The 13,207-nt window shown below is 43.2% G+C and overlaps 1 protein-coding gene across 3 annotated transcripts in view; it reads right to left on the reverse strand.

Annotated features, from left to right (window-relative positions):
* Positions 1-227: 227 nt before the first annotated feature.
* Positions 228-13,207, reverse strand: part of LOC113495447 (titin) — a 34,771-nt gene continuing 21,791 nt past the window's right edge. The window contains exons 3-5 of one of the 3 annotated variants that reach the window (XM_026874178.1): positions 10,101-10,624; positions 8,709-9,230; positions 228-8,600 (exon numbers count right to left, since the gene is read on the reverse strand). In XM_026874178.1, coding sequence (XP_026729979.1) covers positions 460-8,600; positions 8,709-9,230; positions 10,101-10,624 — 9,187 coding nt within the window. In that variant the 3' untranslated portion in view covers positions 228-459. Of the gene's footprint in view, positions 8,601-8,708; positions 10,625-10,922; positions 11,130-13,207 lie in introns of those variants that run through there. The other 2 variants (XM_026874187.1, XM_026874172.1) reach the window with 2 other exon arrangements.

Genomic DNA, 13,207 nt, shown 5'->3' on the forward strand with positions numbered 1-13,207 from the left:
CGCTATCTTTATTACTGATTCTGTTTTTATGGCCCCTACGTATACAGTACAACGTGCAACGCTATACCTTTCGTATAAAGTTGTTTTCTAAGGTTTCATAGTAAACCATATTATAATTAATATATTTATTCTGAAATGTGGCGTTTGATGCTGCAAACTTCCGTAAATAAAGTATGTACTACTTCAGTAAGGGTTAGTGGTAACTAGAATTAAAACAGCTCATAATTTATATAAAATTTTATTGCATGGCAATGTTTGACAAAATAAAATACTCTTAAAACTTGTTAAATTAACAAATTATAACATTATGCGGACTATAAGGCATGTTAATCATAATTAAGACTAGCAGTTAGCTTGCGTGTATATAAAATAACATTAACTTGATTAAATATTATAAGCTGGATAAAATAAGGAATGAAATATAGCTTAGCCTAGCGGCGGCCAAGTTGCAACCGACATTTATTGTTGCTGTGTTATTTTAGTCGCGTAGAATTTGTGTTCACGAGAATCGCGAGTATGTTTGAAAGGAGTACGTCCGGAATCGATGAGTGTAGCCGGGCAGGTTCCGTGGACGTGAGATGTGAATTCCCGCTTGTAACTAGTACTGCCGTCACCCAACACGAACTGCGAAGCGTTTCCGTGGCGTGTGACACGCTCCACGCGCTCTACACGCTCAACTCGCTCAGAACGGTCGGACTTCTGTGCATGCTCCGATCGTGAAAAGTTTCCATAGGATCGAGCTTCTGATTGCCCGTAGAAGTCACCTCCTACTTTAAGATTATCTCTCACTACTCTCGTTGATTGACGGTCGGTCATTAAGGTCGACTGTCCATCTCTTTTGGTTTGATTACGACGAGAATCAGAACTATCATGTTGAGATATGACAGCAGTATTGTCTCTAGTCGAGCGGTGCATGGAACTGATGCTCTTTCTATCTGAGCTATGCGTTGAGTTACTAATATATTCTCCTCGTTCAGATAGATTGCCGATGCTCTTTCTCTGCGCTGCTGCTGTAGAACTAATCGAATGATGCGCTTCTGTGTTGGAGTGAACACCTTTACGATGTAAGATTGAGTTCGTGGACGACGAATCGGAAACCAGATCGGATGTGCGCTTGTGGTGACCTCCACGAGAGGAGTTATCAATAACAGTGCTTGAAGTATCATTGCCACCGCCACCGTGCATGGCTCTTTGGAACTCAATACTCGTTTTTGTCACACTATCGCTCAGTTGATTTCTGTTTGTGGAATGCTGTGAGGATCTTGATACATGTTGTTCAACGTGACTTTTTACGTTATGCGCTTGAGTTCCTGAGGTGACATGTCTTTGAACATGACTCTCTGTCAGATGACCTTGGTTAGAATGTATGCCTGTATGTTCTGATGATATAATTCGTTGGCTGGAATCGCCTCCACCGCCGTGTCTAACAATGTGACCATCAGAAGATATTTGCTGCGAAGATTTAGTAAAATGTTGACCCACGTGATCAGTTGATGTTACGTTTGAGGTACTTGTAGTCTTTTGTGTTTGACTGACATGTTGGTTACTGAGGTTCTGACTTGAAGAAGACGAAGCAATTGAATGTTGTGAAGAATGTGTTCGCTGAGAGCTGTTATCAATAAATTGTTGGTTGGATCGATGTTGCTGATCAACGATATTACTTCTTTGTGACCCATGTGTTTGATTTATAATTGAAGATGAAACATTTTCAGATGTTGACGTACTTCCTTGCTTAGTATCTCTTACAACATGCCGCGAGCGATTTGCCTGATCGTCTAGCTCTGTCCGCTGCACAGTCGTTCTTGGAGTAGCTTTTCCTCCGTCATCCGTTACATCTACTTCAACATTCCGCGTCACGGTTACCCATTTACCTCCCCTAAGTTTCTTTTCCGAAATCTGTTTGATTGTCTTTGTTACAGTAGAAGTAACGGTTTTTACATTTCTAACATCAGTTTTGTTTACGATTGTCTTGTCAGAGTGACTGTGCGACACGGAGCGGTCCTTAACGCCAACTGTTTTGCTTCTATCGGTAACAATATCATGGGAACCGATGCGTTCGATGTTCTTCTGTGATCCTCTGCGATCTACCACGTCTTGGGATGTTGTATCTTTAACGTTTGTTCCAGATTGTATATGTTTCAAAGTTGTTCCGGATTGTATATGTTTTGACGTAGAATGGTCTGTAGTACTGTGTAAATGCTTTACGTGCGTTTCCGAATGAGAAGTGTGCGACTGATTTTCACGATGACTTTGATGATCATGTCGAGTAACAGTCTGAGATTTAAAGTTGGTGTCATCACGTCCTATAACTGACTTGGACTCTGTAGAGCTAGTCACTTCATTTGTTTGCGACCTGCTGTCGTGTTTCGTAATCTCTCCATTAGTGTAAAGGTTGTCTCTTGGTTTAATAGGACCAGCCTTTTCTGCTGGGCTCCATTTTTGAGGTCCTGGTCTTTCAAATTCTCCTTCAGGTTTTAAGTTGTCCTTTGGACGTACTTGGGCCGGTATTTCTCCTGGAGCCCATTTAGTCGGAGTACGTGAGTCTACCTCACCTTCAGGATGTAAATTATCCTTTGGCCTTATTGGGCTTCTTCTATCTCCAGTTTGCCATTTCGTTTTGGATGGATAATTTACATCGCCTTCCGTTCTTAAATTGTCCTTGGGGCGAACTTGAGCTGGGGTCTCTCCCGGAGCCCATTTAGATGGAGTACGTGAAACCATGTCACCCTCTGGATGTAAGTTGTCTTTGGGACGAACTTGACTTGGCGTTTCTCCTGGTTGCCAACGAGTTTTTGGCCTATCAGTGAATTCACCTTCCGGATGCAAATTATCCTTGGGTCTGACTTGTTCAGGTCTATCTGCAGACGTCCATTTCTGTTTGGAAGGTCGGTCAAAATCACCTTCTGGTCTTAAGTTATCTTTGGGTCGAACTTGTGCAGGAGTTTCACCAGGAGTCCATTTAGTAGGGGTACGTGAATCCATATCACCTTCGGGATATAAGTTGTCTTTAGGGCGAACTTGACTAGGTGTTTCTCCGCGTTGCCACTGATTTTTAGGCCTATCGGAAAATTCTCCCTCAGGCCGCAAGTTATCCTTAGGTCTCACCTGCTCAGGTCTCTCTGATGACACCCATTTGGGTTTAGAAGGTCTGTCAAAATCGCCCTCAGACTTTAAGTTATCCTTGGGGCGCACCTGTTCTGGCGTTTCTCCCCTCTGCCACTGAGTTTTAGGACGACTTGGGAAATCGCCTTCAGGGTGTAAGTTGTCTGGATGTCTTATCAAGTCCGGTCGTTCAGTAGTTTCCCATTTAGGCCTAGTAGGTCTATCAATGTCTCCCTCCGGCTTTAAAGTATCAGGTCGTTTTATGGGACTACGCTTTTCGCCATTTTCAGGTTCCACTTTAGGTCTCTTTTCAAAGTCTCCTTCAGGTTTGAGGTTGTCTGGGTGATAAACAATAGCTGACCTTTCGCCCTTAACCACTTTATAATCATCTCGACGAGTATGGTCTTCGAATACCCCTTCTATTTTAAGATTGTCCTCTCTACGAGTCAATTTTACTCTTTGTCCTTTAACGAGACGATAAGTATCAGATGATCGGATGTTTTCCATCTTACCTTCCATTTTTAAGTTATCTTCATGTTTGACAATAGCAGCTCGTTCACCTGTAACCTGAGTATAGTCGGTTTTTTGCTTCATATCTACGAATTCACCTTCAATTCTTAAGTTGTCTTCCCTTCTTATTATGTCTAAACGTTCTATCTTTTGTCTCTGCCTTAAGTCAATGTCCCTTTCAATTGTAATATTATCTACTTGTTTAAATGGTTTACGCTTCTCAGCTGGTTGAGAGGGTACCACCTCAGGTTTGTAAAACTTGCCATCAGGTTTGAGATTGTCTTGTGGTCTGACGACAGGCGCTCTCTCCCCTTTCGTTGCACTATAATCATTTCGAACCGTAAGGTCGATAAATTCGCCTTCAGTACGCAAATTATCCTCATGTCTCTGTATGACAACTTTCTCAGTTTTTTCGATGCGTTTGTAATCATCTCGTGAACGATGAATATCAATGACACCTTCCATTTTAAGGTGATCCTCATGCCTAACAACATCAACGCGATCTCCGCGAGTTGCTGTGTAATCGGTTCTCCTTACAACCTCCATATCTCCTTCCGGTTTTAAGTTGTCTTCTGGTTTCTTCTGCACGGGTCTTTCGCCAACAACATGTTTCGGTTTTTCGGGTCGTTCAAATTTACCTTCAGGTTTTAGATTGTCTTGAGGCTTCTTCGGTGTTTGTTTTTCAGCCGGTTGCCATTTATCGTGCCTCGGTTTTTCAAATTCTCCTTCTGGTTTCAAGTTATCCTTCGGTTTCTTAACTTCGGGTCTCTCTGCTGGGCGCCATTCATCATGCTTTGGTTGTTCAAAGTCTCCTTCTGGTTTAAGGTTGTCCTTAGGCTTCTTTTGGACTGGACGTTCAGCAGGACGCCATTCATCATGTTTAGGTTGTTCAAATTCGCCTTCAGGCTTGAGATTATCCTTAGGTTTCTTTTGAACTGGACGTTCTGCTGGCCGCCATTCATCATGCTTTGGTTGTTCGAATTTGCCCTCGGGCTTGAGATTGTCTTCAGGCTTCTTTTGTACTGGTCGTTCAGCTGGGCGCCATTTTTCTTGTTTTGGTGTCTCAAAATCGCCTTCAGGACGTAAGTTGTCCTGGGGCTTTTTAGGCGTTTGCCTTTCAGCTGGTCGCCATTCATCTTGCTTAGGCTGCTCGAATTCACCTTCAGGTTTCAGATTGTCTTTAGGTCTCTTCTGCGTAACTTTTTCAGCGGGTCGCCATTCATCCTGTTTAGGAGTACTAAATTCACCTTCTGGCCTCAAATTGTCCTTGGGTTTCTGTGGTGTTTGCCTTTCAGCTGGCTGCCACTTTTCAGGTTTCGGTGACTCAAAATCGCCTTCAGGCCGTAAATTGTCTTGAGGCTTTTTCGGCGTCGGCCTTTCAGCGGGCCGCCATTCGTCATGTTTTGGTTGCTCGAAATCACCTTCGGGTTTAAGATTATCTTTAGGCTTCTTCTGTGTGACTCGTTCTGCTGGACGCCATTCATCGTGTTTAGGTTGTTCAAAGTCGCCTTCCGGTCGTAAGTTATCTTGAGGCTTCTTGGGGGTTTGTCTTTCAGCTGGGCGCCACTCGTCATGTTTTGGTTGCTCAAAGTCACCTTCGGGCTTAAGGTTGTCCTTAGGTTTCTTTTGCGTAACTTTTTCTGCTGGGCGCCACTGGTCTTGTTTGGGTTGTTCGAAATCACCTTCCGGTCGGAGGTTATCTTGGGGCTTCTTTGGTGTTTGCCTCTCAGCTGGGCGCCACTCGTCATGTTTCGGCTGTTCAAATTCTCCTTCAGGCTTAAGGTTATCCTTCGGTTTTTTCTGAGTGACTCGCTCTGCCGGTCGCCATTCATCGTGTTTAGGTTGCTCGAAGTCACCTTCAGGTCGCAAGTTATCTTGAGGTTTTTTGGGTGTTTGTCTTTCAGCAGGCCGCCATTCATCGTGTTTAGGTTGCTCAAAATCGCCCTCTGGCTTGAGGTTATCTTGAGGCCTCTTTTGGGTTGGTCTTTCGGCCGGACGCCATTTCTCAGGTTTAGGAGACTCGAAATCACCTTCTGGTCGTAAATTGTCTTGCGGCTTCTTCGGTGTCTGCCTTTCAGCGGGCCGCCACTCATCATGTTTCGGTTGCTCAAAATCACCTTCAGGTTTGAGATTGTCTTTAGGTTTCTTTTGTGTGACGCGTTCTGCTGGACGCCATTCATCGTGTTTAGGTTGTTCAAAGTCGCCTTCGGGTCGCAAGTTATCTTGAGGCTTCTTCGGTGTCTGCCTTTCAGCGGGCCGCCACTCATCATGTTTCGGTTGCTCAAAATCACCTTCAGGTTTGAGATTGTCTTTAGGTTTCTTTTGTGTGACGCGTTCTGCTGGACGCCATTCATCGTGTTTAGGTTGTTCAAAGTCGCCTTCGGGTCGCAAGTTATCTTGAGGCTTCTTCGGCGTCTGCCTTTCAGCTGGCCGCCACTCATCATGTTTCGGTTGCTCAAAATCACCTTCGGGTTTGAGATTGTCTTTAGGTTTCTTTTGTGTGACGCGTTCTGCTGGACGCCATTCATCGTGTTTAGGTTGTTCAAAGTCGCCTTCGGGTCGCAAGTTATCTTGAGGCTTCTTTGGTGTTTGCCTCTCAGCTGGGCGCCACTCGTCATGTTTCGGCTTTTCAAATTCTCCTTCCGGTTTAAGATTATCCTTAGGCTTTTTCTGTGTAACGCGCTCTGCCGGGCGCCATTCGTCATGTTTAGGTTGCTCGAAATCGCCTTCCGGTTTTAAATTGTCCTTTGGTTTTGTAGGCGTTTGTCTTTCTGCTGGACGCCATTCATCGTGCTTTGGTTGTTCGAAATCACCCTCTGGTTTAAGGTTGTCCTTAGGCTTCTTTTGGACTGGACGTTCAGCAGGGCGCCATTCATCATGTTTCGGTTGTTCAAATTCACCTTCGGGCTTAAGATTGTCCTTAGGTTTCTTTTGAGTAACACGTTCAGCTGGGCGCCATTCATCATGTTTAGGTTGCTCGAAGTCACCTTCTGGACGTAAATTATCTTTTGGTTTAGTAGGTGATTGTCTTTCAGCTGGGCGCCACTCGTCATGTTTTGGCTGCTCAAAGTCACCTTCAGGCTTAAGATTGTCCTTAGGCTTCTTTTGAGTAACTCGTTCAGCTGGGCGCCATTCGTCTTGCTTAGGCTGTTCAAACTCGCCTTCCGGTCTAAGGTTGTCCTTAGGTTTTTTCTGGGTGACACGCTCAGCTGGGCGCCATTCATCGTGTTTTGGTTGTTCAAAGTCACCTTCAGGTTTCAAATTATCCTTAGGCTTTGTGGGCGTTTGTCTTTCTGCTGGACGCCATTCGTCTTGCTTAGGTTGCTCAAATTCACCTTCAGGCTTAAGATTGTCCTTAGGTTTCTTTTGAGTAACTCGTTCTGCAGGGCGCCACTCATCATGTTTTGGCTGTTCGAACTCACCTTCAGGTTTCAGATTATCCTTAGGCTTTTTCTGTGTGACGCGCTCTGCCGGGCGCCATTCGTCGTGTTTAGGTTGCTCGAAATCGCCTTCCGGTTTTAAATTGTCCTTTGGTTTTGTAGGCGTTTGTCTTTCTGCTGGACGCCATTCATCGTGCTTTGGTTGTTCGAAATCACCCTCTGGTTTAAGGTTGTCCTTAGGCTTCTTTTGGACTGGACGTTCAGCAGGGCGCCATTCATCATGTTTCGGTTGTTCAAATTCACCTTCGGGCTTAAGATTGTCCTTAGGTTTCTTTTGAGTAACTCGTTCAGCTGGGCGCCATTCGTCTTGCTTAGGCTGTTCAAAGTCGCCTTCCGGTCTAAGGTTATCCTTAGGTCTTTTCTGGGTGACACGTTCTGCAGGGCGCCATTCGTCATGTTTTGGTTGTTCAAAGTCACCTTCAGGTTTCAGATTATCCTTAGGCTTTGTAGGCGTTTGTCTTTCAGCTGGGCGCCACTCGTCATGTTTTGGTTGCTCAAAGTCACCTTCAGGCTTAAGATTGTCCTTAGGTTTCTTTTGAGTAACTCGTTCAGCTGGGCGCCATTCGTCTTGCTTAGGCTGTTCAAACTCGCCTTCCGGTCTAAGGTTGTCCTTAGGTTTTTTCTGGGTGACACGCTCTGCAGGGCGCCATTCATCATGTTTAGGTTGCTCGAAGTCACCTTCTGGACGTAAATTATCTTTTGGTTTAGTAGGTGATTGTCTTTCAGCTGGGCGCCACTCGTCATGTTTTGGTTGCTCAAAGTCACCTTCAGGCTTAAGATTGTCCTTAGGTTTCTTTTGAGTAACTCGTTCAGCTGGGCGCCATTCATCTTGCTTAGGCTGTTCAAACTCGCCTTCCGGTCTAAGGTTATCCTTAGGTTTCTTTTGAGTGACACGTTCTGCTGGACGCCATTCATCAGGTTTGGGTTGTTCAAAGTCACCTTCTGGTTTAAGATTGTCTTTAGGTCTTTTCTGCGTTACACGCTCCGCCGGACGCCATTCGTCTTGTTTTGGTTGCTCAAAGTCACCTTCTGGTTTCAAGTTATCGACTGGCCTTTTCTGTTTTGGCCTTTCAGTGAGCTGTGGCTTTAGGTAGGTTTCATGCGACACTGTATGACTGTCAAATACACCTTCCATATGAAGATTATCTTTTCTGATTATCGTCTGCTGTCTAAGATCTGTCTCTTCATAAGTTCTATACTCCTCTTGTGATGTTGTAATCTTCTCTAACTGTTCTGTAGAATAGAATTTTTCAAAATCTTCCTTGGTCCAAGTACGACGTCTTTTCGGGCGTTCAACAGGGGTCACCTTTTCGGTGTAATCATTCTGGTTTGAAGTCACAAATTCGATCTCACCTTCCCTTATCAAGTTATCTGTTCTTCGCGCTACCAATGTTGTTTTTTCTACTGTGTCTGAGTAATCGATAAATTCAGATTTAGATGTGGTTTCCGTGGTCATATCTCCTTCTATTTTCGTCCAAGTATTTCGACGTACTGGTTTTGGTCTTTCAACAGGCTTTACGGTGTACTCCGTGCGAGACGTGGTAGTGTCTGTAAAATAAATAAAATAAATTAGCCACGTTTTCAAGAATAGTCGATGACGCTATAATACGACATTCTATAATAGTTTAGCAGGATAATAAACATTCACTTGCTTACCTGTGAACTCTCCTTCAGTAATGATGTTGTCCGTTCGTCGTATAATTTCTGCTCTCTCACCAGTTACAACTTTATAATCTTCTGTTATTGTCCTTCTAGTTGTAAATTCACCTTCAGGATGCAAGTTATCCTGAGGCTTCTTGACCACAACTTTTTCCGCAGGGACGAATTCATCAGGATGGCGTTTGGTAAATTCACCTTCCGGCTTCAAGTTATCAGTAGGTTTCTTTTGTTGAGGCCTTTCTGCTGGTTTCCATTCGTCTTTCTTAGGTGTTGTAAATTCACCTTCAGGTTTCAAGTTGTCTTCGGGCCGTCGCACTGGTTCGCGCTCGCCTGGTTGCCATTTTTCTGGTTTCCTTCCTTCAAATTCTCCTTCTGGTTTGAGGTTATCCTTAGGCTTCTTTTGAGTAACACGCTCAGCTGGGCGCCATTCATCTTGTTTTGGTTGTTCAAAATCACCTTCAGGTTTGAGGTTATCTTTTGGTTTCTTTTGAGTAACTCGTTCTGCTGGGCGCCACTCATCTTGTTTTGGTTGTTCAAACTCACCCTCTGGTCGCAAATTGTCTTTAGGTTTAGTTGGAGTTTGTCTCTCAGCTGGACGCCACTCATCATGTTTTGGTTGCTCAAAATCACCTTCGGGTTTGAGATTGTCCTTAGGCTTCTTTTGAGTAACTCGTTCAGCTGGACGCCATTCATCTTGTTTGGGTTGTTGGAAATCTCCTTCTGGTCGCAAGTTGTCTTGAGGCTTTTTGGGTGTTTGTCTTTCAGCTGGACGCCATTCATCGGGTTTCGGAGACTCAAATTCACCTTCTGGCCTAAGATTGTCTTGAGGTCTCTTTTGAGTCACGCGCTCCGCCGGTCGCCATTCGTCCTGCTTAGGTTGTTCAAAGTCACCCTCCGGTTTCAGATTATCTTTTGGTTTCTTCTGTGTTACACGTTCCGCTGGTCGCCATTCGTCATGTTTGGGTTGTTCGAATGAGCCTTCTGGTTTGAGATTATCCTCTGGTTTCTTCTGCTTTGGTCGTTCAGCTGGTTGCCATCGCTCTTTTTCTGGTGTCGTAAATTCACCCTCAGGTCTCAAATTATCATCAGGTCGACGAACTGGAGCTCTATCTCCCGGGCGCCATTCCTCAGGTCTACGTTTTTCAAAATCACCCTCAGGACGTAAATTATCCTTTGGTTTTGTTGGTGTTTGTCTTTCAGCTGGACGCCACTCATCTTGCTTTGGTTGTTCAAAGTCTCCTTCAGGTCTAAGATTATCCTGAGGTCTTTTTTGTGTAACACGTTCTGCTGGGCGCCATTCATCATGCTTAGGTTGTTGGAAGTCGCCCTCTTGTTTAAGATTATCCTGAGGTCGCTTCTGCGTGACACGCTCTGCTGGACGCCACTCATCTTGTTTTGGCTGTTCAAAATCACCCTCTGGTCTAAGATTATCTTGTGGCCTTTTTGGAGTTACACGTTCTGCAGGACGCCATTCGTCTTGTTTCGGTTGTTCGAATTGTCCTTCTGGCTTAAGGTTGTCCTCTGGTCTTTTTTGTTTAGGGCGCTCAGCCGGTTGCCATCGCTCCTTATCCGGTGTAGTGAACTCTCCTTCGGGCCTTAAGTTATCAGTCGGTTTTCGGACTGGCGCCCTGTCACCAGGACGCCATTCTTCTGGCTGACGTCTCTCAAAGTCTCCTTCAGGTTTAAGGTTATCTTCGGGCTTCTTCTGCTGGGGTCTCTCAGCAGGTTGCCACTTAGGCCGCTCGGGTTCCTGGAAGTCGCCTTCAAGACGCAGGTGATCCTCGTGGTGGACAGCGGTAGTGCGGCTCACGTGTTTTTCGTCGTAGTCGCGCTGGTATGCGGAGACCACACTCGTCGTGTGCTCCACATCGAACAATGGCTCCGGGACATCGTTGTGTGGGCAGCGGTGACGCCTGGAAAGACATAAAACACAAGTTGAAGATAAATATCAAATCTATCTAAATCATTATTAAGTTTAATTAAAGTCATAGTAAAAATTTTTACTTAAGCCCACATATCAATTTAAGGTTTGCAGAAAAGAGATACCTAAACAGTACTTTTGTCAGTCCCATTTTATCTAAATTAAAATATCTTATCATGTTATTTTATTTATTTATACAGTTACTGTTATTTTTACCAGTTTAATTATTCTTAATATAAGAACTAAAAATTTAAGTGTTTGTCAAGGTTCTAAAATGTTTTAATATGCACCTTTTGACACGATAAGGGTGTAGGGCTAACGGGAATCGTCGGGGCAGCGGTAGAGGCGGCAGCGTCAGTGAATTGGCCATCACACGCTTCCATCGCGCTCACTTCGCCCCTCCCTTTACTAAGAGACTACACTATGGTGCACTAAGCACTGCACAGCTGTTCTTGTTGATACCGTATCCACATACTAGGAACATATTTTCTCATATCACGTATCACAACCCGATATTCAACGCTGTAAATACGTTTATTTCATTAACAACCTCCCTAAAAGTGATTGAAATACTGCACGTTGGTTTAGCTTATCGCTTGCCAATATCTACAAAACGTAAATGTTACACCTGATTTACTTAAACCAAACATTTCATCGAAAGTGCAAAATAACAGCCGTAACACCAGCTAATACGCCATTCAAGTAAACATGTTGCCAATTTACTTTTACTCTAGTGATAGTGCAATTTCAATGAAACGTGATTATTTAACCAACAGCGGTGTTTTTGTATAGGTAGAGATCCGACGGATTCCGGCTCGCAACGCGCACTGCCGCGCGATACCGACTCGTGAAACTGAAATGGCTTCTATCAACAAGTAGGAATGTATGTATGTATAACTAAGCAATTATACAGTCTGGATATTTATTAAACTAGTACGGGATTTTTAACACCTGTTCTACGTTTTTAAAACATTATTTAATATCGATTTAAGAATAATTTCATGACTATGTAGACCTTAATGATATTATGGCTTTTGCCATTCCTAAAGGCTTGTTAACTTATGCCACTAATATCTTGAGGTAGATATATTGATAACGTAATATTTAAAGTATTGTAGCATTATAACAAAGAAAATCCAAGCGACCGCATTACGGTCGCCCCAGCAACACTCACTGAACATTACATAAACCTGAAATCTGTACGACAGGGCGAATGACTTCAGGGCGGTGACACAACACACGTTATTACATATAGGTACGTACACATACTAAAACACCAAGGCACGTAAATATAACCTACTCTACTGTTAAACAAAATGGAACATTCCAAACTTCAAGTAAATACGAAATCTAGTCGTAACAGCGAACATTTACTGCTATTACCGAGATCAACATTTCAATCTTATTCAATTAGATCTTCTTTCAACTCTGCCTCTATATTGGACGCTGACGTCATGGCCAAGACAAGGCCAATTAAGGGGTTCTTTGTATTCAACGAAGCTTAAAGAGAGTATAAATCAAAAGGACTTAATTTATTAATTTGAAACAGGCAGGCGTTGCGAAGTGCACGCTAAGAGTAGGCGTCTGTAATTTGCACATCCAGATATAGCAGTGAGTCAACGAAATGAGTCAATAAACCCTACTTTCCACTCCCAAGGAGAGCTGGAACCTTCTCGATTGTAGGATAGACATCATACGCCTTGACATACAAAAAACTATGTAGGTAAGTGTTACAATAATACAACAACACATCATTTGTCAAAACGTATAATTTTCCCTAAGTAGATCATAACACATTTAAGTTGGTTCAGATTACCTACTAGTATTTTCTAATCGAACTTCATCACAATTTAATAGTTTGATCTAGTTTCCTGTCGCCTAGCGATGGGAACCAAACACGATTCCTTCACGCGCCGCGATCAATATCCTGTCTTAAAAAGGTCACTATACAATATGACCACTGTCCTCTGATACCACTGAGCTGTGACGAATATCAATCATGATTAATTATAACTTTGTTTGTACAACCACGTAACTCATACTCAATAATTTATTGAAGACATTGATAGATGTATACTGTATCTCTACAAATATAGGCTACATTGTTCTATGCCTTTCTTAAATAATACATATTTTGTCTCATAATAAGGGTTAATAGTATACAATAATAAAGTGAAACTCCCGAACCCTACTTTGACCCACTGCCCTAGGTTCAAATAAATGCCAAGAAACTGAATTGATAATCAGTGTGTTGATGAAGATTTCACGTAAAGCAGAAACACTAATGTTTTCGTATTCGCTTTTTTGAAAACGTATCTGTTTTATATACATAGGTAATCCAAAACAATAAGTGTCTATATGTCCATTTGTTTTAGCACATCTGAATCGAACAAAAAATATTATTTGTTTACTCATATCTTTCGATATCTCGAATCCGAATTTAGCGTGTTATCGTTGGCAAGTGTAGGCGAAAATACTTAGCAACGTGGGTTATGATCATCTCTGAATAAATATGGTGCAACAGGTCCATACATTTTAAGTAAAATCAGTTTAGTTTGACCACCTACACTCTCCT

Source organism: Trichoplusia ni, chromosome 1 (genome assembly GCF_003590095.1).
Source record: "Trichoplusia ni isolate ovarian cell line Hi5 chromosome 1, tn1, whole genome shotgun sequence".
NCBI classification, from domain to species: Eukaryota; Metazoa; Arthropoda; class Insecta; order Lepidoptera; family Noctuidae; genus Trichoplusia; species Trichoplusia ni.